At 41.0% G+C, this 24,659-nt stretch overlaps 1 protein-coding gene across 1 annotated transcript in view; it reads left to right on the top strand.

Annotated features, from left to right (window-relative positions):
* The window catches only part of cacna2d4b (calcium channel, voltage-dependent, alpha 2/delta subunit 4b), a 103,576-nt gene that overhangs the window by 62,246 nt on the left and 16,671 nt on the right, over window positions 1-24,659 (top strand). The window contains exons 18-29 of the mRNA XM_060927031.1: window positions 902-963; window positions 4,861-4,928; window positions 5,165-5,210; window positions 9,751-9,848; window positions 9,951-10,044; window positions 11,736-11,828; window positions 12,263-12,393; window positions 12,597-12,665; window positions 18,723-18,784; window positions 20,018-20,032; window positions 20,228-20,272; window positions 20,627-20,689. Coding sequence (XP_060783014.1) covers window positions 902-963; window positions 4,861-4,928; window positions 5,165-5,210; window positions 9,751-9,848; window positions 9,951-10,044; window positions 11,736-11,828; window positions 12,263-12,393; window positions 12,597-12,665; window positions 18,723-18,784; window positions 20,018-20,032; window positions 20,228-20,272; window positions 20,627-20,689 — 846 coding nt within the window. The remainder of the gene's footprint in view (window positions 1-901; window positions 964-4,860; window positions 4,929-5,164; window positions 5,211-9,750; window positions 9,849-9,950; window positions 10,045-11,735; window positions 11,829-12,262; window positions 12,394-12,596; window positions 12,666-18,722; window positions 18,785-20,017; window positions 20,033-20,227; window positions 20,273-20,626; window positions 20,690-24,659) is intronic.

The raw sequence follows: 24,659 nt of genomic DNA, 5'->3' as shown, positions 1-24,659 counted from the left end.
TTCCACGCTTTCATCTGTTTTGCGGTGTAGAAGGACGTCTGCAACACCAGATAGTTCGAGATGTCGGGGAACTCGACTGAAGGGTAGTTTTCGAGATCGTATGACAAATCCTTCTTTCCCAGACTGTAGGGGTCGATTCCATTGCACATAGCAATCTTCTGAATATATCTAAAGCGAGCAGTGGCTTCTAGATTACGAGCGTACTCTGATAAGTTATCGCTAGTTGTTTGCACTACGGCAGCCGTTTAGACCACCAGCTATTTCACTTCCGGTAAAACCACTAAGAAAAGTCACATGACTGAAACCCAGCAATATGAGCTGATATCCTAGTAGTACAGTAGCCAATCAGAGTGCACGATTGCTCATATCCAGTGAATGTGGATAGATTAATTGCAGTTAATCACTTGTGCATAAATAATACAACCTGTCTCAAGTATTAGTGATCAGACCTGTTATGAAAAACAGATTTAACAGCAAATTTCTCAGAAGGGTGAATGAAAGATTTTCATTATTTCTGAAAGTTTGAATGTAAAACACCATTCATTCCTCTGAGATGAGCATAAATGAAGAATAAAATACTTGGGGTTGGGCTTTTATAGGAAAATAATCCTCAGTGGGGTGGGGTGATACAGCATGACTTGAATCAGTGTTACTCTTACCACCTCAGAGTCACTGTGCTTTAGTTGTTAGTATAGAAATTATAATCTATTTTGAGTTCATTAATATAAACCCGTGACTTGAATTACAGACAACATCACTATCACGGCGTTTGCTGCTATAGACCAATCAGGCTTGAGAATTCATCAGCACTGTTGTATAAATGGCTTAAAATAAATCAACAAAGAATAAACTTCTTCACAATTCTTTCTGAAATTATTGTCCTTTTATTTTTTACATACAGAAAAGACCCTTATTTCTCAAAAATGATTATTTCTACACAACCATCAACGATACACCATTTAGGTAAGATCTGTCAGACTTGTTTCACTGTCTACTCAGTTGAGTGCAAAAGTTTGCATCCCCATTGGCATTCTATAGTTAATCTGTTTGAATGTTCCTCAATGTAAAACAAAGCTAGATAAATTCACAAAGATTTCATAATCAAAGTAGGACCACTGGGACATCGAGAGAAATTATATAAAAGCCCATATACAACCCCAATTCCAAAAAAGTTGGGATGCTGTGTAAAGCATGAGCAAAAACAGAATGAGATAATCTACAAATCATGGAAACTCTGTATTTCTTTGAAAATATTACAAAGACAACATATCAAATGTTGAAACTGAGAAATTTTATTGGTTTTTGAAAAAAATATATGCTCATTTTGAATTTGATATCAGCAACAAGTTTCAAAAAAGTTGGGACAGGGGCAACAAAAGACTGAAAAAGTTGCATAATGGTAAAAATAATAATAATTTGGTTAATTGGCAACAGGTCAGTAAGATGATTGGGTATAAAAAGCGCATCCCAGAGAGGTGGAGTCTCTCAGAAGTAAAGATGGGGTGGGGTTCACCACTCTGTGAAAGACTGCATGGGCAAACAGCGCAACAATTTAAGAATAATGTTCCTCAATGTTAAACCACAAAGAATTTGTGGATCACATAATCTATGGTCCATAATATCATTAAAAGATTCAGAGAATCTGGGGAAATCTCTGTATGCAAGAGACAAGGCTGAAAACTGACATTGGATGCCTGTGATCTTCAGGCCCTCAGGAGACACTGCATTAAAAGCAGACATGTGTCTCTAGTGGAAATCACCGTATGGGCTCAGGAACACTTCAGAAAACCATCGTCTGTGAAAACAGTTCATTACTGCATCCACAAATGCAAGTTAAAACCAGATATAAACAATATCCAGAAACACCGACACCTTCTCTGGGCCCCAGCTCTTTTATGATGGACTGAGGCAAAGTGGAAAACTGTCCACAGGTCTGACGAATCAAAAGTAGAAATTCTTTTTAGAAATCACGGACACCACGTCCTCCAGGCTAAAGAGGAGAGGGACCATCCGGCTTGTTATCAGTGCGCAGTTCAAAAGCAGCATCTGTGATGGTATGAGGGGACATTAGCGCACATGACATGGGTAGCTTGTACATCTGGGAAGGCATCATTAATGCTGAATGATATAAACACATTTCAGAGCAATATGCTGCCATCCAGACTAAATCTTTTTCAGGGAAGGCCTTCCTTCTTTCAGCAAGATAACGACAAACTGCTTTCTGCACATATTACAACTGCATGGCTCCGTAGTAAAAGAGTCCAGGTGCTAAACTGGCCTGCTGCAGTCCAGACCTGTCTCCCAGTTAAAACATTTGGCACATTATGAAGTGCAAAATACAACAAAGGAGACCCCGAACTGTTGAGCAGCTGAAATTGTATATCAGCAAAGAATGGGACAACATTTCTCTTTCAGATCTACAGCAATTGGTCTCCTCAGTTCCCAAACGTTTACAGAGTGTTGTTAAAAGTAGAGGTGATGCAACACAGTGGTAAATATGCCCCTGTCCCAACTTTTCTGAAATGTGTTGCTGACATCAAATTCAAAATGAGCATATATTTTTCAAAAAACAATAAAATTTCTCAGTTTCAACACTTGATATGTTGTCTTTGTACTATTTTCAATGAACTATAGGGTTTTCATGATTTGCAAATTATCGCATTCTGTTTTTATTTACAGTTTACACAGCGTCCCAACATTTTTGGAATTAGGGTTGTATAATACAATAATAACATATTAAAAAGCAGAGGTGGACAAAGTACCCAACTTCATTACTTACCGGTAAGTCAAAGTACAGATCCCACTGGTCAAATGTTACTCCGATACAAGTGAAAGTTGTCCAGTCAAATTTTGACTTAAGTTAAAGTATTGAAGTACTTGTTTTTAAAAATACTTAAGTATTAAAAGTACATTTTCTGTCAACGCATCGTTGACAGAAAATGAACACATGCTGTGCCATCATGGTGGTTTAATGTTAAGCTAGCTAGTCAGTGAAACTCCACCTGACATGCTAGCAAACTCTTTTCAAACTCTAAATCATATTGGGTAGCTAATGCAACTAGAAAAGAAAGATTTCTACATTCTGTTTATTTGTCAAGATTATGCAAAAACACATTTCTGAAAGGACTTCAGATAAGTTAACATTATTCATGTTAGCGTAACTCCATTTTTACATGCTAACTAACAGTGTCCAAGTTAACTAGCTATGTGTTAACGTTAGCCGTGGACAAGGCTATGACAACTTGGCAGGAAAATCCATAGAAAGTCATTTGACTAACCAGACTGCATAGCTATTGCAACGTTATCGCTAGCTCTAAAAGCACAGACAGCTTCATTGCAAGCTTTCTCTTGGAATAAAACGTTTATAGACCTCAATATGCTTCCGCAGGTTGGACGGCGAGTTTTTGTACGCCGTGATGTGGCTCGTTTTGGGCAAACAAAGCAAACATTTAAAACGAAACAAATCTTTAATCCTTTCAGAAACATGGGTGCATGTATTCCCCAGAAGAACCGCCTCCTTCCATTCTGCCATCAACTGATCGTGTTCAAATAATGCTACTGATAAATCATTGATCTTGATTTTATACAGTCTTCGGACGTGACGTGACCCTAGTGATTACTGATAGACTGTCTCAGTGTCACCTGCGAAAAAACCAATCACATTTTAGAAAAGAAAAAACATCCACTTTCAAAGCTGCTTCATGGTAACGAGTAACGAGGAGCTTGATAGAAATGTAGTGGAGTGAAAAGTACGATATTTGTCTTTCAAATGTAGTGAAGTTAAAGTCAAAAGTTTCCAAAAAAATACTCAAGTAAAGTACAGATACTCAAAAAGCGTACTTAAGTACAAAACTCAAGTAAATGTACTTCGTTACTGTCCACCTCTGTTAAAAAGTCCACAATTTGTCCCTCACGCCATCAGACTGTACAACTCCTCTCTGGGGGGGAGAGGAGGGGTAACAGGAGGACAGAGGATGGGAAGGAGCAGTAGCCTAGCCTAACAATAAGCAATACCGGACAATGTGCAATATAAAGTGCAATATCTTTCCTGCCCCCCCCCCCCCCCCCCCCCCCACACACACACCCTATCCCCCCTTCCTCTCTTCCCCATATCTTATTCTTTTATATTTGTATATGTAAACACTTAATTTATTTTAATTTATCTAGAAGTTTTCCTCTATTTCTTTTCTCTGTTTATCTGTAATGATGCTGCTGGAATCTTAATTTCCCTGAGGGAATCCTCCCAAAGGGATCAATAAAGTTTTATCTAATTTAATCTAATCTAATTTATATATTAACATACTCTCTCCCGGGGCGGCACGGTGGTGTAGTGGTTAGCGCTGTCGCCTCACAGCAAGAAGGTCCTGGGTTCGAGCCCCGGGGCCGGCGAGGGCCTTTCTGTGTGGAGTTTGCATGTTCTCCCCGTGTCCGCGTAGGTTTCCTCCAGGTGCTCCGGTTTCCCCCACAGTCCAAAGACATGCAGGTTAGGTTAACTGGTGACTCTAAATTGACCGTAGGTGTGAATGTGAGTATGAATGGTTGTCTGTGTCTATGTGTCAGCCCTGTGATGACCTGGCGACTTGTCCAGGGTGTACCCCGCCTTTCGCCCGTAGTCAGCTGGGATAGGCTCCAGCTTGCCTGCGACCCTGTAGAAGGATAAAGCGGCTAGAGATAATGAGATGAGATGAGAGATACTCTCTCCCTCTCTGTCTTTTGTCTCATTGGTTTCATTATATTTGCAAGAATATGCAAACTTTTTATCAAGCATTTAACTTTATATATATTTTAAACACGTATTAAGAGATAATTTACATATTTCTGAATATACTTATGTGCTTAATGTGTGTCTTGTGGTTTCAGTTTTGGGATGGTGTTAACACGGGGCCATGGGCAATACATGTTCTATGGAAATGTGTCTATTGAAGAGGGTAAGTTTGATGAAACATGACAGCTAGAAGATAGGAACAATCCTGAGACCTTATAAGACATATATGATTTGTTTATTCAATATTAAAATGTTTGTGCAAATAACATAATAATATAAGTACATGTACTTATTTCCATTGTGTATATAATTGTGTAAATGTGCCATTCGTCTGATAATTGCTATTTTTTTTAAAAAACATTATTCATGTAGATAAGTAAAAATGTATTTTCTCTGCAGGACTTCATGACCTTCAGCAGCCAGACCTTACAATAACTAATGAGTGGTGAGGACAAACGATGAACTTTGTGTGAAATTAAAAGACATTTGCAGAATTCCAAAAAGAGTTAGCACTTGAATAAATAAATGAATGAATGTAATGAATGAACGAATGTCTTTGTTACGACTTTGCAAAAAACATGCTAGTCATATTAAAATACTTACAATTAAATATAAAACAATAATAAGTCATAATAAATGCATAAATAATTAAAATAAAACATTAACAATACTGAAACTTTTACAAAGCTAACTTATAGTGAAAATGCAATATGTTAAATAAGTTAGACTTCAGTAAAGCGGCAGGTACAATTATCAACAGTCCATAATTATCGACACCTTTTCAGATTTACCAATAAATTTTTTTTTTACAAAGGTGAGTTTCAGTTCCAACAGTTATTATTGGTTAATTAGTCAACCGGAAGACCCTCGTCGCCCTTTGATCTTGTCGTCTGATGACGCAGCTCGTTACCAGAGATGGATTTGTTTTTAGCACAATCAGCAATTTGAGGAAAACCCAGATGTTATCATCGCAGGTGAGCATGGTGGAAAGATCATGGACATGTTTTTACTGATCAAATTCACCGATATTTCATGATCTCCTTATCGAAACTTACTTTGTTTCTTACTCTTTCATTTGACAGTCGCCATTTTGTATCTCAACGCGTGTTTGAGAAGTCACGTGAGGTGTTGATAATAGTGATCACTTTCACCGGTGTCCACCATTATCGACACCCTGTGGAATTAAGTGGCATTTACAACTGTTATGGATCGATCTTTGGGTAACATTGTTGAAGTAAATGAAGTTTTTTAAAAAAATAAAAGTGCTGTGATTTATAATATTTTTTTTCTGATTCATAACAGAATGGAATGTTTATAGAGTATTTGGAATCCGATTGCAATAAATAGAATTCGAGCAGAATTAAATTCCTAGCATATTTACGGTATATTTTGGTTCGAGGAATGGCATGCGACCTTTGACCTGGATTTTCATGTGGTTACAATATCAATTGCCTGTTGACATTTATTGATAAACTACAAAACTAGAAATTAATACAAACAACAATCAATGAATGATCTACGAAAATACTTAGAAAGTGGGTAGAAAGTGGAACAAAAAAGATTTTCTGACGCAGGTTAAACATTCAGTTCATTTGTTTACAAACATTAGAATTACTTCCTCATTTACGTAAGCACCGACATATATTTATCTCATTATCTGTAGCCGCTTTATCCTTCTACAGGGTCACAGGCAAGCTGGAGCCTATCCCAGCTGACTACGGGCGAAAGGCGGGGTACACCCTGGACAAGTCGCCAGGTCATCACAGGGCTGACACATAGACACAGACAACCATTCACACTCACATTCACACCTACGCTCAATTTAGAGTCACCAGTTAACCTAACCTGCATGTCTTTGGACTGTGGGGGAAACCGGAGCACCCGGAGGAAACCCACGCGGACACAGGGAGAACATGCAAACTCCACACAGAAAGGCCCTCGCCGGCCCCAGGGCTCGAACCCAGGACCTTCTTGCTGTGAGGTGACAGCGCTAACCACTACACCACCGTGCCGCCTACATATATTTATATAAAAGATATTTTGTACTAAATATAAGTCTATGTAAAACATATTTTAAATATAAAACTGTTTTGTTAACTTAATACCACATACCGATTTTTTTTTTTTTTTATATATAAATAATCATCTGGATGTCGATAACTGTGGACAAAGGTGTCGATAATTGTGGAGCAGTGTCACGTGATCTGATACGCTAAGTAATCAGGAATCAAGTCATTTTTTTCCAGTGGAAAATTGAGTAATCATTCATGCACAATTTACATATTGAAAGTCTTTTCTACTTTCGCAATGGCCAAAAGATCGTTAAGGTGTCGATAATTGTAGCCGCCGCTCTATTAACATGTGGAAGAAGACTTCCTGGATTTCTAAGGCATGAGGAACTACTGTGTTTAATATGAAGTAAAAGATGAAAAAGAGGATGGCAATGCTTACTTGAAATTCTGTTGAAAAGACAAAGATCTGATTTTTCTACCAAGTCAGGGATGGTAATTGGTTGGGAAATGTACTTGCGTTTGTAACAGCGTATAAGGAAATTCTGGATGATTGTAAGTTCTGGAGGAGAAGCGGAATAGATGGATAAAGCATATGTAATTTTTGGTAGAACTATAGATAAAAACAAAAAATCAATATCAGGTTGCTGGTCTAAGGACGTATAGACACTTGTTTGCCTCTGTAAGTTTTCCCTTAACATGCTCATTAAATCTATTATTACTCTGAAAGGTTGCTCTGGATAGTTCAAGCTTCCCTACTTGCTTTATGCTACTAACTGAATTCATGTCTACCTTAGTTTTCTTATGGAGAGCTAGTTCATTACATTTATTAATATTGCAAGGCATGCAGTTGTACTTAGACTAATCAAAATATTGTTCAACAACTTCCTTACATATCTGATCATTAGTATTAGTGTCCTTGCTCTTGCATACTTTAACTTGGATGGTAGTATCATCTCCATATTTAACTATATGACTCGTTTCATTTTCAACAATATCAAGTTCGTTAATAAACAAATTAAAAAGATGCAGCCCACTTACACTATCGTTCAAAAGTTTGGGGTCACCCAGACAATTTTGTGTTTTCCATGAAAAGTCACACTTTTATTTCCCACCATAAGTTGTAAAATGAATAGAAAATATAGTCAAGACATTTTTCTGGCCATTTTGAGCATTTAATCGACCCCACAAATGATGCTCCAGAAACTCAATCTGCTCAAAGGAAGGTCAGTTTTATAGCTTCTCTAAAGAGCTAAACTGTTTTCAGCTGTGCTAACATGATTGTACAAGGGTTTTCTAATCATCCATTAGCCTTCTGAGGCAATGAGCAAACACATTGTACCATTAGAACACTGGAGTGAGAGTTGCTGGAAATGGGCCTCTATACACCTATGGAGATATTGCACCAGAAACCAGACATTTGCAGCTAGAATAGTCATTTACCACATTAGCAATGTATAGAGTGTATTTCTGATTAGTTTAAAGTGATCTTCGTTGAAAAGAACAGTGCTTTTCTTTCAAAAATAAGGAAATTTCAAAGTGACCCCAAACTTTTGAACGGTAGTGTACACTTCCTGGAGTCGTTCCCTTATAAACAAGATGCCACTGATAAGTATTACCCCTAACAATGAGCCTTTGTTTTCTGTCTTTAAGAAAATTCAAGTACCAGTTAATTATGTAATGGTCCATATTGAACGTCTTAAGTTTTTCACCTAACGAAGTCATCTTTGCACTTGCAGTATGTGAAATGTGATTAGGCAATTAAGTAATTAAAGTAATAAAGTAAAGGAACTGCTAATCAGCCAGTATTATACTGTAAACTCCAAACATAGAGTATAATACTGGCATGATTACTTTATTACTTTAATTACTTAGTTATATTATTACTTCAGTTGGCAGGCCAGCTTACTACTGAACTGCTTTTATATAGAGATTTATTATTAGCAATTAGCAGACACTCTCATCCAGAGTGATGTACAACATACCGAGTAGCCTGGGGAGCCATTAGGGGTTAGGTGCCTTGTTCAGCCATTCCTCCTGGTCCAGGGAATCAAACCGGCAGCCTCTTGGTCCCAAAGCTGCTTCTCTAATACCCAGGTCAGACGGCAGGCTGCAACTAGTTTTCAACTACTTGCGTCTTCATGCAATAACAAAAATCGCAGGTAGACGCAAGACTGGTCTTGTGTTGATGCACGATGACGCAGATAATGGCAGAGTGTTGCAGAGGGTCTTTAGTAGAGGCAGGTTGATGCAAGTGGGTCACGATCTGTTCGCATTTCAGCTGTGATTCGCTTCCAATCGGTGCAAACAGCAGGTTGATGCATGTAGAGGCAGGCAGTCATACAACACTTGAGCAACCAATTGCAGGTTGAAGCAGGTAGACGCAGGCTGACGCAGAGGAAGGCAAGTCTTTAGAGGTGGCTGCGATGCATCACAGGTAGACGCAGACAGCACCTGCAAATAGTTTACAACAACCTGCGAGCAGTCTTATGGCCTTATATTTTTTAAAGGTTTTCTGTGCCCTCCATCTACCTGCGTCTGCTTCCGACTGGTTGATTCAGCTTAAAAACTCTACGTCTTGCAATACGTCTGACCACAACAAAGGATTTGACGCAAAACGCCTGCGTCCGCCTGTGATCAGTCGCCACCCGACCGATCGCAGGTCGCAGCATGTGTCTTTCTGCCGTCTGACCTGGGCATAACCATTAAGCCGTGGCTTCCACATTCTGTGTTTATCTGTGTAGTTAGTTTTCTCAGCTAAGGTAAAATTACTGGGATACAAGTCAAACTTTTTTTTCCACGACTGCATATACAGTTAAATATCATGTAGTGTCCTTTATCTGTTAATAAATATGCACATATGTTTTGCAGGTTCTATTATAGTTTTTTTTTTCTGAGTGTGTGTGTGTGTATCTTGACTGCTGCAGAGTTTTATTATTTTAATTGATTATATTGAGATATGAGTTTCTATATTAGGTCCTACTGTGAGACTGATATCGACCCCCAACATCGTAAACTCACTCAGTTCCAGGCTGTTGTCCGATACCTGACCGGGAAAGAGCCAGAGCTTGAATGTGAGTTCTAAATGTTTGATCAGACATTTAAAATAGGAAGACATTAAAACAGGTCAGATGCATGTCTTTGATTTCATACATGATTTTTTTTTCCCCCTGCAGGTGATGAAGTTCTTCTGCAGCAAATCCTGTTCGACGCAGTGGTCACGGCTCCACTAGAAGCCTATTGGACTGCGCTGATGCTGAGTGATAAGGGGTGAGATTAGATTGTCGTTATTTGTGAGCTTTTTGAACCTGATATTGAAAAGATCACATGCAAAGTATAATACATCAGTGTTGTAGTCAAGTGACTTACTCATGAGTCCAAGTCAGATCTCAGGTCAGAAGCATCCAAGTCCAAATCTGAGATTTAAGCTTTCTCACCCTCAAGTTTACAGTCTTTAAGTCTGCTACTCCTAGTGAGGAGTTGAGAGTGGACTCTGAGCTATGTTAATGAATTACAGTAGGATATATTAGCATAGTTAATAATAATAATAATAATAATAATGGGCGGCATGGTGGTGTAGTGGTTAGCACTGTCGCCTCACAGAAAGAAGGTTCTGGGTTTGAGCCCAGTGGCCGGCAGGGGCCTTTCTGTGTAGAGTTTGCATGTTCTCCCCGTGTCCGTGTGGGTTTCCTCCGGGTGCTCCGGTTTCCCCCACAGTCCAAAGATATGCAGGTTAGGTTAATTGATGGCTCTAAATTGACCGTAGGTGTGAATGTGAGCGTGAATGGTTGTTTGTCTCTGTGTCAGCCCTGCAATGACCTGGCGACTTGTCCAGGGTGTACCCCGCTTCTCACCCATAGTCAGCTGGGATAGGCTCCAGCTTGCCTGCGACCCTGCACAGGATAAGCAGCTATGGATGGATGGATGGATGGATATAATAATTTTTGTAGCCTTTTTACACATGCCAGGGCTTGCAAAATCCAGCAAAGTATAAGCTATCAGCCAAAGTATCTTCTTCCTCTTATCCATCCATTGATCCAGTATCTACACTGCTTATGTGTTAGGGTTGCGGTGGAGCTGGAGCCACTCCCAACTGACTTTGAGTGAGAGGCAGTTTATACCCTGGGCAAGTCCCCAATCTAGCGCAGGGTTAAAACAGAGATGAACAACCATTCACACTCACATTCACACCTATGAGCAAATTAGAGCAGCCAGTTTGACCTAATCTGCATGTCTTTGAACTGTGGGAGGAAACCAGAGCACCCAGAGGAAACCCATATAGACACGGGGAAAACATGCAAACTCCACACAGAAAAGCCCCAGACAGCTGTATGGTTCAAACCAGAACCTTCTTGCTGTGAGGTGACAGTGTTAACCACTGCGCTGCTCTACTTCTTAGTAGTAGTAGTAATATTTCATCTCATCTCATTATCTCTAGCTGCTTTATCCTTCTACAGGGTCACAGGCAAGCTGGAGCCTATCCCAGCTGACTACAGGCGAAAGGCGGGGTACACCCTGGACAAGTCACCAGGTCATCACAGGGCTGACACATAGACACAGACAACCATTCACACTCACACCTACGGTCAATTTAGAGTCACCAGTTAACCTAACCTGCATGGACTGTGGGGGAAACCGGAGCACCCGGAGGAAACCCACGCGGACACGGGGAGAACATGCAAACTCCGCACAGAAAGGCCCTCGCTGGCCACAGGGCTCGAACCCGGACCTTCTTGCTGTGAGGCGACAGCGCTAACCACTACACCACCGTGCTGCCCAGTAGTAATATTTACCAAACAATACCAAATATAATATGTAACAACTGCAAAAAAGGGTCTTTTTTCATTATAGAGATTCTGTCCTAACAAGACTGAGATATTACTATTCATTTTTATGATGATATTGGGTTATCAGGTTCTTTTTTTTTTTTGTTCCTTCTGTCCTTCACATGCTTCCTGCAGTGTGGATGATGGAGTTGAGACAGCCTTCTTGGGGACACGCTCAGGCCTCATGCGTGTCATCAGATACGTTGCCAATGAGGAACGGAAGGGAAAGTGAGTAAGCCTTAAAAGTGTAAAATCTCAACCATCTGTGCCCAGGAGCCAAGGGAGCAAAATTTACCGTGGGAGTGCAAGTGATGGCATAATTATTCTCTCTCCTCTGTCAATCACAGCGACACGAGCCAATCACAGGCATCTGTGAGCTTGTGTATGCAGAAGAGGGTAGATAGCACTTGTTTTCCAAGTGTGTTATACTGTCTTGTGATGCACTTTAAGCAGTAGTTTGAAAAGATGAGACTGGCTGGCTTCATATGTCTTGGAGAAAGCAGTTGTTAACCTTTACCCATCATATAATAGTAGAGAGCTGGCTGGTGGCTGGGACCAAACTGGGGAAAACAATTAGGGGGAAAATAATGCAAACTCTATTTATTACTGTACCTGTATACCTGAACAATCATATTTTCACTGTCTTACCCATGTAAAATCAGGAACTTCCTAACTCCAGTGGACAAGGAGAATCTTTTTACTATGGACCATCACCCTGTCTGGTACCGCCTGGCAGCTGAGAACAAACCAGGACAGTTTTATTTCTACGTACCCGTTGATGATATCAACAAAGGTCCTTGAACATTAACATATGATGCAGAATTTAATGCTTAACATAATTCAATGCCAAGTCATTTCACTACGATCATTTTATACTGTATGCAACAATATAAAATCAATTTTTACATCAGCGTTTTTAACTTCATTATTGATTTAACCAATAAATTTGAGCTTCGAGACCTAAAGGAGATAACTTCTGCATGTTCCCCCCTACAGAAAAGAACACTTTCATAGCAGTGACTGCTGTAACTGTGACTCAGCGGAAGAGAACAGCACTGGCTGGAGGTACGGTACAGTATCAGGGGAATTAACCTGAACCTTAAGCCTCTACGCTTATAGCTTCTTTATATTACATTTAAACAACATGTTGAAATAGATGTGTTTAGTCTTATACTTAGATGGCATTTCATCATAAAAGGAGAATACACACACTTTTCACCTTCAAGCGACCAAGCTATTTTAGCGACTAATATGACCGGGTAGGGTCATTTCTGACCCCGCTATATTCAGTACAGTGGTGCTTGAAAGTTTGTGAACCCTTTAGAATTTTCTATATTTCTGAATAAATATGACCTAAAACAACATCAGATTTTCACACAAGTCCTAAAAGTAGATAAAGAGAACCCAGTTAAACAAACGAGACAAAATATTATACTTGGTCATTTATTTATTGAGGAAAATGATCCAATATTACATATCTGTGAGTGGCAAAAGTATGTGAACCCCTAGGATTAGCAGTTAATTTGAAGGTGAAATTAGAGTCAGGTGTTTTCAATCAATGGGATGACAATCAGGTGTGAGTGGGCACCCTGTTTTATTTAAAGAACAGGGATCTATCAAAGTCTGATCTTCACAACATGTGTTTGTGGAAGTGTATCATGGCATGAACAAAGGAGATTTCTGAGGACCTCAGAAAAAGCGTTGTTGATGCTCATCAGGCTGGAAAAGGTTACAAAACCATCTCTAAAGGGTTTGGACTCCACCAATCCACAGTCAGACAGATTGTGTACACATGAAGGAAATTCAAGACCATTGTTCCCCTCCCCAGGAGTGGTCGACCAACAAAGATCACTCCAAGAGCAAGGTGTGTAATAGTTAGCAAGGTCACAAAGGACCCCAGGGTAACTTCTAAGCAACTGAAGGCCTCTCTCACACTGGCTAATGTTAATGTTCACGAGTCCACCATCAGGAGAACACTGAACAACAATGGTGTGCATGGCAGGGTTGCAAGGAGAAAGCCACTGCTCTCCAAAAAGAACATTGCTGCTCATCTGCAGTTTGCTAAAGATCACGTGGACAAACCAGAAGGCTATTGGAAAAATGTTTTGTGGACGGATGAGACCAAAATAGAACTTTTTGGTTTAAATGAGCAGCGTTATGTTTGGAGAAAGGAAAACACTGCATTCCAGCATAAGAACCTTATCCCATCTGTGAAACATGGTGGTGGTAGTATCATGGTTTGGGCCTGTTTTGCATCTGGGCCAGGACGGCTTGCCATCATTGATGGAACAATGAATTCTGAATTATACCAGTGAATTCTAAAGGAAAATGCCAGGACATCTGTCCATGAACTGAATCTCAAGAGAAGGTGGGTCATGCAGCAAGACAACGACCCTAAGCACACAAGTCGTTCTACCAAAGAATGGTTAAAGAAGAATAAAGTTAATGTTTTGGAATGGCCAAGTCAAAGTCCTGACCTTAATCCAATCGAAATGTTGTGGAAGGACCTGAAGCGAGCAGTTCATGTGAGGAAACCCACCAACATCCCAGAGTTGAAGCTGTTCTGTACGGCGGAATGGGCTAAAATTCCTCCAAGCCGGTGTGCAGGACTGATCAACAATTACCGGAAACGTTTAGTTGCAGTTATTGCTGCACAAGGGGGTCACACCAGATACTGAAAGCAAAGGTTCACATACTTTTGCCACTCACAGATATGTAATATTGGATCATTTTCCTCAATAAATAAATGACCAAGTATAATATTTTTGTCTCATTTGTTTAACTGGGTTCTCTTTATCTACTTTTAGGACTTGTGTGAAAATCTGATGATGTTTTAGGTCATATTTATTCAGAAATATAGAACATTCTAAAGGCTTCACAAACTTTCAAGCACCACTGTACATGAATCTGTATACCTAGTTATTTTTTCTTGGTTTTACCTACATATACTACTTCCTGTGTTCAAGACAGATACTATAAAAATCTATCAATGTAGATAGGTTTGGTTTACAACAAATATTTTATGCAGAAAGAAGGTAAAGAGACACAGCATAAGAAGAATATAACATAATCTAGACAGTCTTTATTATGTCTTACTGGAACATTTACTTCATTCAGCAACACTGACTGAAAATATATCATGAAAAGAAAAGTATGAGCAAAAACATTCGTTGCAGTGTTGATGGAATCTTAACTAGTCACTAACTAATATGCTAATACTAGCAGATATGCTAATACTAAAATTAATCATCTCCATCAATTGAGCTATTTTCATCATCACTTTGGGCCTCAAGTATCTGTCTCAATGCTTCTGCAGCTGTAAATCTAGCTATTCTTGGTCTACTTGCCATGGTTCACTGCAACAAAAGTACAACATACAGATACGTAGTTGGTAAAAGCAAAATTTGATAAGGAATTACTCCAAGAAAGCCTTTGCTTCTTTCCAGGGTTATAAATGACCCCACACAATTTTTCATTACTCTTGCCACACCATTCGGCCGATCCCTGCAAAAACCTATGAACAGTTGTAGGACAAGTTAACTGGCAAATTCATGGTAGGAAATATTTTTCGGATCAAATGTATAAAAAATGCACACAAAACTATATGCTCGGGGTCATAAATGACCCCAGTTGTTCGCTTGAAGGTTAAACATGTATGTCAACAATCTAGTTATTGGCACTCTCATGAAAATGAGCAAAAATGATTGTGTAAAGGAAACATGACATTTTGATGCAAAATTCCCACTTAATCAGAGAGGAAACTAGTACTGTTTTTTCTTTCATAATCACTTCTGTTTAAATTATGGCCACTTCAATAGGTACATTTTTGTCATTTTCATGAAGGGTGTCAATACTTCTGGAGCTGAATGCATGTTTCATATTAATCATTTAATAAACAGTATTAGTTTAATATTCAATTTAAGAAAGTGTACTAATAATGAGTAATAATGAGTTTTTCAGTAACTTGGCATTGCTGTTATGAAACCCTTATGGTTGAAACTTATAGCATTGCTATTGCCGTTACTATTTTTAACTCGGACGTTTCAAGCCCATTGTCTTCCAAATAACATGCGCAGTAAACATAAAAATCAGTACTTGCAATGAGGTATCATTTAAAACACTGTTCTCCAAATTGTATGTTGATTGGACATTGTTTGCTTCGTACATTACATTCTTGTTTCAAAGACGTTTTGAAAAATCAGTGATTGAGAAAGTAATCCAGCTTTCTCATTCATGTTTATTACACCTACCAATGTATGTCACGTGCACCTTTTTAGTCATGCACTATACAGTTGTGGTCAGAAGTTTACATACAGTTACATGAATGTCATCTTGGATATGAATGTCATGGCAATATTTGGGCTTTCAGTAATTTCTTTGAACTGTTCTTTTTCTGTGGCAGAATGATTGTACAGGATCCAGCTTTTCACTAGAATTTGGTGCACAAGTTTTAATTTTCTTTGCAGTGAGGTATCATTCAAAATCTGAAATCAACACGGGGTCAAAATTATACATACAGGGTCAAAAATTTACATATGCTCACTTAGATTATTAATTCAGAGGCGCTGAAACTTCCAAAATGTCTCTTATCTTGCCAAGGCCAAGGTCTTTTAACTTCCTGTTAGTGATCATGATTGACTACAGCTGGTAGCTTCTCTGTGCCTTCATAAAAAAAAGTTTATTTATAGCACTCAGTGGATTGACCAACACACAGTAAAATGGGAAAGTCCAAGGAGCTCAGTGCAGATCTGAGAAAGAGGATTGCAGATGTACACAACTCCGAAATGTCTCTTGGAGCCATTTCTAAACAACTGCAAATTCCAGGATCAGTTCAAACAATTGTATCCAAGTTATTGTGAGGTGTAGTCACTTTGCCAAGCCACTTTGCTTCAAGAAAACCCAAACTGTCACCCTCAGCTGAAAGGAAATTGGTTTGGATGATCAGGAACAACCTGGGAGCCACCATGGCACAGCCCTGCCATGAACTGGAAGCTGATGGATCACAGTTCAGATCACCATGGACTAAGAGGCTGCTATCCAAGAAATAACCCCCTGCTCCAAAATTGACACCTTCAAGCTTAACTAAAGTTTGAAGCTGACCACACGGACAAAGAAAAAGCCTTCTGGAGGAAAGCTGTATGGTCAGAAGAGACAAAAATTGAGTTGTTTGGCTCCAGTGACCACCATGTACAGAAAGACACTGTACCAGCTGGTGGTGGTGGTAGGATCATCATGCTCTGGGGCTGTTTTGCTGCCAGTGGAACTGGTTTATTACACAAAGTGGATGGAATAACAAAGAAGGAGGACTACCTCAGAATTCAACATAAACCATCAGAAACTTGAACACGACTTGGGGCTTGGGAGTTACAACAGGATAATGAACCCAAACACACATCAGAGCTGATTGTGGAGGATAAAGCAGGCTAAAATTAAGCTTAAAACAAGTCCTGACTTCAACCCTACTGAAAATATATGGACCGTGCTTATAAGTCGAGTCCATGCCAAGAAAATTTTTTTTTTAATTGAACTCTATAAACTCTACCATGAAGAGTCGTGAAATATCCAACCAGAATTTAGTTTATCTTTACAGATTTATTGTACTTCATTTCATAGCCTTTGGGCACTAAAATCTACCCAAACTACATGGGAAAACATTGCCACCACAACATTGCCACTGTTATTTTATATTACAGATAATTGACCTTATCAGTCCAGTTATCTGTAATTCATGTAATGTCTTGATTCATTTCACACTACAAGAGCAGCCTATGGTATGAATATGAAGCATTTAAGAAATAAAGAAATGAAGAAATGTTTTATTTAAAAGCACCTCAGGAACACCCAGGGATACTTTTTTTTAGATTTGCACAATTAAAATCTTCAGCCCAAACAGGATGCATTTGGATTTATTAATGTCCGCTAACACACGACTGTGTAATTTAGGTTTACTAACTCCTTTTTGTCAATAATTCTTAAGGGTTATAGGGTTAAAAATTGAGGCTGAAACAAATACAGATCTCATCTCATCATCTCTAGCTGCTTTATCCTGTTCTACAGGGTCGCAGGCAAGCTGGAGCCTATCCCAGCTGACTACAGGCAAAAGGCGGGGTACACCCTGGACAAGTCGGCAGGTCATCACAGGGCTGACACATAGACACAGACAGCCATTCACACCTACGGTTAATTTAGAGTCACCAGTTAACCTAACCTGCATGTCTTTGGACTGTGGGGGAAACCGGAACACCCCGAGGAAACCCACGCGGACACGGGGAGAACATGCAAACTCCACACAGAAAGGCCCTCGCCGGCCACGGGGCTCGAACCCGGACCTTCTTGCTGTGAGGCGACAGCACTAACCACTACACCACCGTGCCACCACAAATACAGATTTTTTTAAAAATTCTTTTATGACCCTCTTTTTCCACCTAACCCCTTTTTTTTGTTGTTGTTGCAACTTCACCCCAGAGTTGTAAATGGTAGGAGCTTGTTCAGGAAAAGTGCTGAAATGATCCATAACAGAATAACCTCTTAATGTCTCCAGGCCAAGGGTTCAAAAGTTTGTATGTATGAATACTGATTCTTAAAAAAAAAAGATCACAGTGACAAATGCCAGAGAATAAAATGTCGTGAAATTTATCTTTGCTCAGCAGTCGTTATGCAGTGATGCAGATACAGAGCTGCACAACTCTCAGATTAGAGGAACGGAAAAACTGCTCTTCTCAGCATACTCTCTCTAATGGGTGTTACTGTGACTCCCATCATCCATCAGTGCGTATTAGAACAGCCCATTCCTGTCTATTCATCACACAGAGAGAGAGAGAGAGAGAGGATGGCTTAATAGAAAATATTTAAATGCCTTTTTTCTTTTCTTTTTTTTTAACAAGCTCCTTGCTGCATTTCATGTTATGACATTCATTTCATGCTACAGTAGAGAGAGCTTTAAAATGGATTTATTGTGGTTTGGATGAACTTAAACTTTCACTACATGCAGATTAGGTTAGAATTTAAACAGTCGAAGTCTACTAACGTGAGTCGACGTAAGCCGACTAATGTGCACGTAACATTTAGACTGATGATGATGAAGTTCCACTCACTCAGTTTAATTTCTCATCCTGTATTTAGCAATTGGAGTCCAGATGTCATTAGATCTACTTGAAAGAAGATTCTGGGCCACGGCTAAACAGGTAACTGATGAACCTCAACCTTCTGAATTGCTGACACCACATGAGAGATGCAGGATCCCCTGCTTTATAGGATCTAAATTTCATTTGCTGTTTTGTATTTTGGAATCTATTCTGGGGCAGTGTTTCTCGGTCCTGGTTCTGGAGTACCATCACACTGCGAAAAAACTGAATCTGAGGAGAAAATTCCTTAACACTAGTGAAACTATCTTGCTGCATGGACAGATAATTTTACTTGACAAGACATCTTGGAATAAGTTGGTTACAATCTAGAACTAGTTTTAATAATCTGAGTTGGTGTCTTCAAATGATCTAGCATTTCCTATTAGAATAATACAAGACACCAACTCTGAGATTATTAATACTAGTTCTAGATTGTAACCAACTTATTCCAAGATGTCTTGTCAAGTAAAATTATCTGTCCATGCAGCAAGATAGTTTCACTAGTGTTAAGGAATTTTCTCCTCAAATTCAGCTTTCAGTTTTTTGCAGTGTATGCTGTTTTCCTGGGTGAGAGAGAGAGACAGACAGAGAGAGAGACAGAAATGCAGACAGGCAGAGACGGACAGAGAGAGAGAGACAGACAGACAGACAAAGAGAGACAGACAGACAGACAAAGAGAGAGAGAGAGACAGACATGCAGACAGACTAAGAGAGAGAGACACAGACAGACACAGATACAGACAGAGACATAGACAGACAGTGAGAGAGAGAGACACATGCATACATACAGACAAAGAGAGACACAGACAGACAGTGAGAGAGACACAGACAGAGAGAGACAGATGGACAGACACAGAGAGAGAGACCGACAGCCAAAGAGACAGAGAGCGAGAGAGAGAGAGAGACAGACAGACAGACAGACAGACAGAGAGAGAGACAAAGAGAGAGAGAAAAATAGAGACAGAGAGACAGACATACAGACAGACAGAGAGAGACACAGACAGAGAGACAGAGACACAGATACAGAGAGAGAGAGACAGACAAAGAGAGACACAGACAGACAGTGAGACAGAGACATAGACAGACAGACAGACAGAGAGAAACAGACAGACAAACAGGGAGAGAGACCCTGGGATTGAGAAACATGGTTCTGAGTTGCAGTCTGTAGCATTCGTGGTTGTGTGCTGCACCTGTGTGTCATGTTTGTTATACAGTGGCCCTTTTTACATCTGATACACATCAGTAAACATTTAAATTCTTCTTTCTCTTCACTCTGTTTTTCCCTCTGCACAGGCAAATGACACAGATGTAAGTATACATGAAAAAGCCAAACAAATGAGCAAGATTGTCCTGAATTTCAGTACTGTTTAGTAGAATACCCAGATCCTGTATCACGTATTTCATGTAATAAAGCTCTGGGTTATATTCTGTAGGTTATATAATCCAGGTTATATAATCCAGGTTATATTCTTACACTTGGATATTTTTCCCTCCTCACTGTAGTGCAGTAATGTGGATGGGTTGTGTCCTCTCACCTGCGAAAGTATTGTGAGTGCATTTTCTGTGTCTTCTTTCAGTCACTACTTTACAGCAATTTAGGTTGATGTGCACTGGCTTTAGCAGCTTTAAATTTATAGGCATTTTCCTGTAAGAGCACACCCCTGATGTGTTTCATGGCTTACTTCGAGAAACACAAAAGAAATTTCATTTAGCTCGATGTTTTTAAATATAAAATGTTCTTTGTAGAATATCAGGTCTTAAATGGAGCATGGAAATAAATTAACACTTGTAAATCTTTGTCTCTTGAGACAATTATTTTATTTATGGCTGTGTAAAAGAATATTATAATTAAACAATTATTATAATATTATATAATTATTATTTTGCTTTTCATCATGACAGGATATTAACTGTTACCTGGTGGACAACAACGGCTTCACAGTGATCTCTAAGGAGAGAAGTGACGTGAGTATGAAGCTTCCCTCATTCAATCAAAAGGGTTGTGTGACATTTATATACTGTATCTATAGGCATATTTAATATTTTACTGCTAGTATACAGTTCAGTGGCGTGTAATGTGGAATAATCGAGGATCTGCCTTGCAGAAATATTCACTGCTCTTAAACCTTTCCACATTTTGTAATAAATTACAGGCATTTAGTAGACGCTCTATCCAGAGCGACGTACAAAATACCCAGAGCAGCCTGGGGAGCAGGTGCTTTGCTCAAGGGCACTTCAGCCATTCCTACTGGTCCAGGGACTCAAACTGGCAACCTTTTGGTCCCAAAGCTGCTTCACTAACCATTTGGCCATGGCTTTCCTTTCCCTTCATGGCTTCTAGTGTAAAAAGAATTTAGGGTTTATGAGTTTTCACCAAAGGTGGTGAAAAATTATAGGGGAATCACACTTCTCAGCCTCCCAGGGAAAGTTTACTCCAGGGTACTGGAGAGGAGAATTCGACCGATAGTCGAACCTCGGATCCAGGAGGAACAATGCGGTTTTCGTCCTGGTCGCGGAACACTGGACCAGCTCTATACCCTTCATAGGGTGCTCGAGGGTTCATGGGAGTTTGCCCAACCAGTCCACATGTGCTTTGTGGATCTGGAGAAGGCATTCGACCGTGTCCCCCGTGGTATTCTGTGGGGGGTGCTTCGGGAGTATGGGGTTCGGGGCTCTTTGCTAAGGGCTGTCCGGTCCCTGTACGAACGGAGCAGGAGTCTGGTTCGCATTGCCGGCAGTAAGTCAGACCTGTTCCCAGTGCATGTTGGACTCCGTCAGGGCTGCCCTTTGTCACCGGTTCTGTTCATAATTTTTATGGACAGAATTTCTAGGCGCAGCCAGGGGCCGGAAGGAATCCTGTTTGGGAACCACAGGATTTCATCTCTGCTTTTTGCGGATGATGTTGTCCTGTTGGCTTCTTCAAACCAGGACCTTCAGCATGCACTGGGGCGGTTTGCAGTCGAGTGTGAAGCGGCTGGGATGAGAATCAGCACCTCCAAGTCCGAGGCCATGGTTCTCGACCGGAAAAGGGTGGCTTGCCCTCTCCAGGTTGGTGGAGAAGTCCTGCCTCAAGTGGAGGAGTTTAAGTATCTCGGGATCTTGTTCACGAGTGAGGGAAGGATGGAGCGTGAGATCGACAGGCGGATCGGTGCAGCCTCCGCAGTGATGCGGTCGCTTTACCGGTCCGTCGTGGTGAAGAAGGAGCTGAGCCAAAAGGCGAAGCTCTCAATTTACCGGTCGATCTACGTTCCGACTCTCACCTATGGTCATGAGCTTTGGGTAATGACAGAAAGAACAAGATCGCGGATACAAGCGGCTGAAATGAGTTTCCTTCGCAGGGTGGCTGGGCGCTCCCTTAGAGATAGGGTGAGAAGCACAGTCACTCGGGAGGAGCTCGGAGTAGAGCCGCTGCTCCTCCACATCGAGAGGAACCAGCTGAGGTGGCTCGGGCATCTTTTTCGGATGCCTCCTGGACGCCTCCCTGGGGAGGTGTTCCAGGCATGTCCCCCCGGGAGGAGGCCCCGGGGAAGACCCAGGACACGCTGGAGGGACTATGTCTCTCGGCTGGCCTGGGAACGCCTCGGTGTTCTTCCCGAGGAGCTGGCCGAGGTGTCTGGGGAAAGGGAAGTTTGGGCTTCCATGCTTAGACTGCTGCCTCCGCGACCCGGTCCTGGATAAGCGGAAGAAGACGAGACGAGACGAGACGAGAGTTTTCACCAACAAGGGTGAATACTCATAGTCACAACATTTATATATTATAAATCTCATCTCATTATCTCTAGCCGCTTTATCCTTCTACAGGGTCGCAGGCAAGCTGGAGCCTATCCCAGCTGACTACGGGCGAAAGGCGGGGTACACCCTGGACAAGTCGCCAGGTCATCACAGGGCCGACACATAGACACAGACAACCATTCACACTCACATTCACACCTACAGTCAATTTAGAGTCACCAGTTAACCTAACCTGCATGTCTTTGGACTGTGGGGGAAACCGGAGCACCCGGAGGAAACCCACGCAGACACGGGGAGAACATGCAAACTCCAAACAGAAAGGCCCTCGCCGGCCACGGGGCTCGAACCCGGACCTTCTTGCTGTGAGGCGACAGCGCTAACCACTACACCACCGTGCCGCCCCTATATTATACATAAAATATAAATTGTTTTGTTTCCATTCCTGACATACAATCACCGGCCACTTTATTCAGAACACCCATCCACCTGCTGTTTGATGCAGTTCTCTAATCAGCCAATTCCTTGACTGCAGCACGATGCATAAAATCATGCAGATACAAATCAAAAGCTTCAGTTAATGTTCACAATGTTCAAACATCAGAATGGGAAAAATTGTGATTTCAAAGTGTGACTTTCTTTCACTGTGGCATGGGTGTTGGTTTGAGCCAGATGGACGAGTTTGAGTATTTCAGAAACTGCTGATTTCCTGGGGATTTCACACACAACAGTCTCTAGAGTTTACACAGAATGGTGGGAAAAACAAAAAACAATGAGTTGAATGAGTGACAGTTCTGTGGGTGGAAATAAATGCCTTGTTGATAAGAGAGGTCAGAGGAAATGGACAGATTGGTTCGAGCTGCCAGGAAGGATATAGTAACTCATAGCAACTCTTAGAACCGTGGTGAGCAGAAAAGCATCTCAGTATGCAACAGCAGAAGAACACACTGGGTTCCAGTCCTGCAGCCAAGAACAGGAATCATATGGCCCTTTTCCACTACCCTTTTTCAGCTCACTTCAGCTCACTTCAGCCCGACACGGCTCGCGTTTCGACTATCTAAGAACAGCACGACTCAGCTCGCTTCAGCCCTGCTCAGCCCCCAAAACTCGCACGGTTTTGGAGTGGGGCTGAAGCGAGCCAAACCGAGCTGAGTGAGGCTAGGGGCGTGAGCAGACACTCCCCTGTGCACTGATTGGTGAGGAGGAGTGTCCTCACATGCCCACACACGCCCCGCGAACACGCTGGGATCTGTAAACACCGTAAACCCGGAAGAAGAATAATTACGAATTATGAAGCCTTATGCGCCTCGCCTCATCTATACGCTCTTGCCAGTATCTGTTGGCGTTGTCGGTGACAACAAGCCACAGCACCAAGACCAGCAACACTAACGACTCCATGTCCTCCATGTTTATTGTTTACTATCCGGGTCGTGAGACTACCGCTTAAAAGGTCACTGATGTCACTGTTTGCGCCACCTAACGACATCACGTGACGTCCACCCACTTTCGCTAACTCCACCCAATGTGTCCACCCACTTCCAGCCAGCACGGTTCAGCGCGGTTGTAGTCGAAATGCAACTCCAACAGCCCCGCTCAGCTCGACTCAGCACGGCACGGCTCAGCCCAACTCAGCCGCGTTGGTAGTGGAAAAGCAGCATTAGAATCAAGGACAAGTTCCTATTAAAGTGGCCGGTGAGTGTATACATTCGGTTATTTCTGTCTCCATTCTAGGTTGTAACATTACAAAATGTGGAAAAGTTCAAGATGGGTCAATACTTATAGTATGCAAGGCATGGTATCGTGTAATAATAGCAGACACTGATCATGGGATTACTGTACTTACCATAGATGGAGCTTCATCTCTAATGGATGTGGTATGAGTGATGTAGCAGTTGGTACATTTGCATCATCGCACAGAGTATGTGTGTGTGTGGTACTGAGGTGTATTAAGCACAAACACATCATACATGTGGTTAATACAGTATCATGGACTGAATTTTACAGTAATACTAGTACAGATGCTGATTCCATACAGATGTGTTTCAGAGTTATATGGCATTTGCTGGCTTACAGCCCAATTGTCATATATCATACACATCATACACACCTAGACTCGGTTAAATAAATGTGTCTGCATGTTAAAAGAAGGCAAGTGATTCAGATATTGTACTGAATAAACAATAAGTACAGTAAGTCCATAATCCCT

The sequence above is a fragment of the Neoarius graeffei genome, chromosome 8, assembly GCF_027579695.1.
Source record: "Neoarius graeffei isolate fNeoGra1 chromosome 8, fNeoGra1.pri, whole genome shotgun sequence".
Classification (NCBI taxonomy): domain Eukaryota; kingdom Metazoa; phylum Chordata; class Actinopteri; order Siluriformes; family Ariidae; genus Neoarius; species Neoarius graeffei.
The sequence above is the reverse complement of the archived record's forward strand: the minus strand, read 5'-3'. Positions and strand labels throughout refer to the sequence as shown.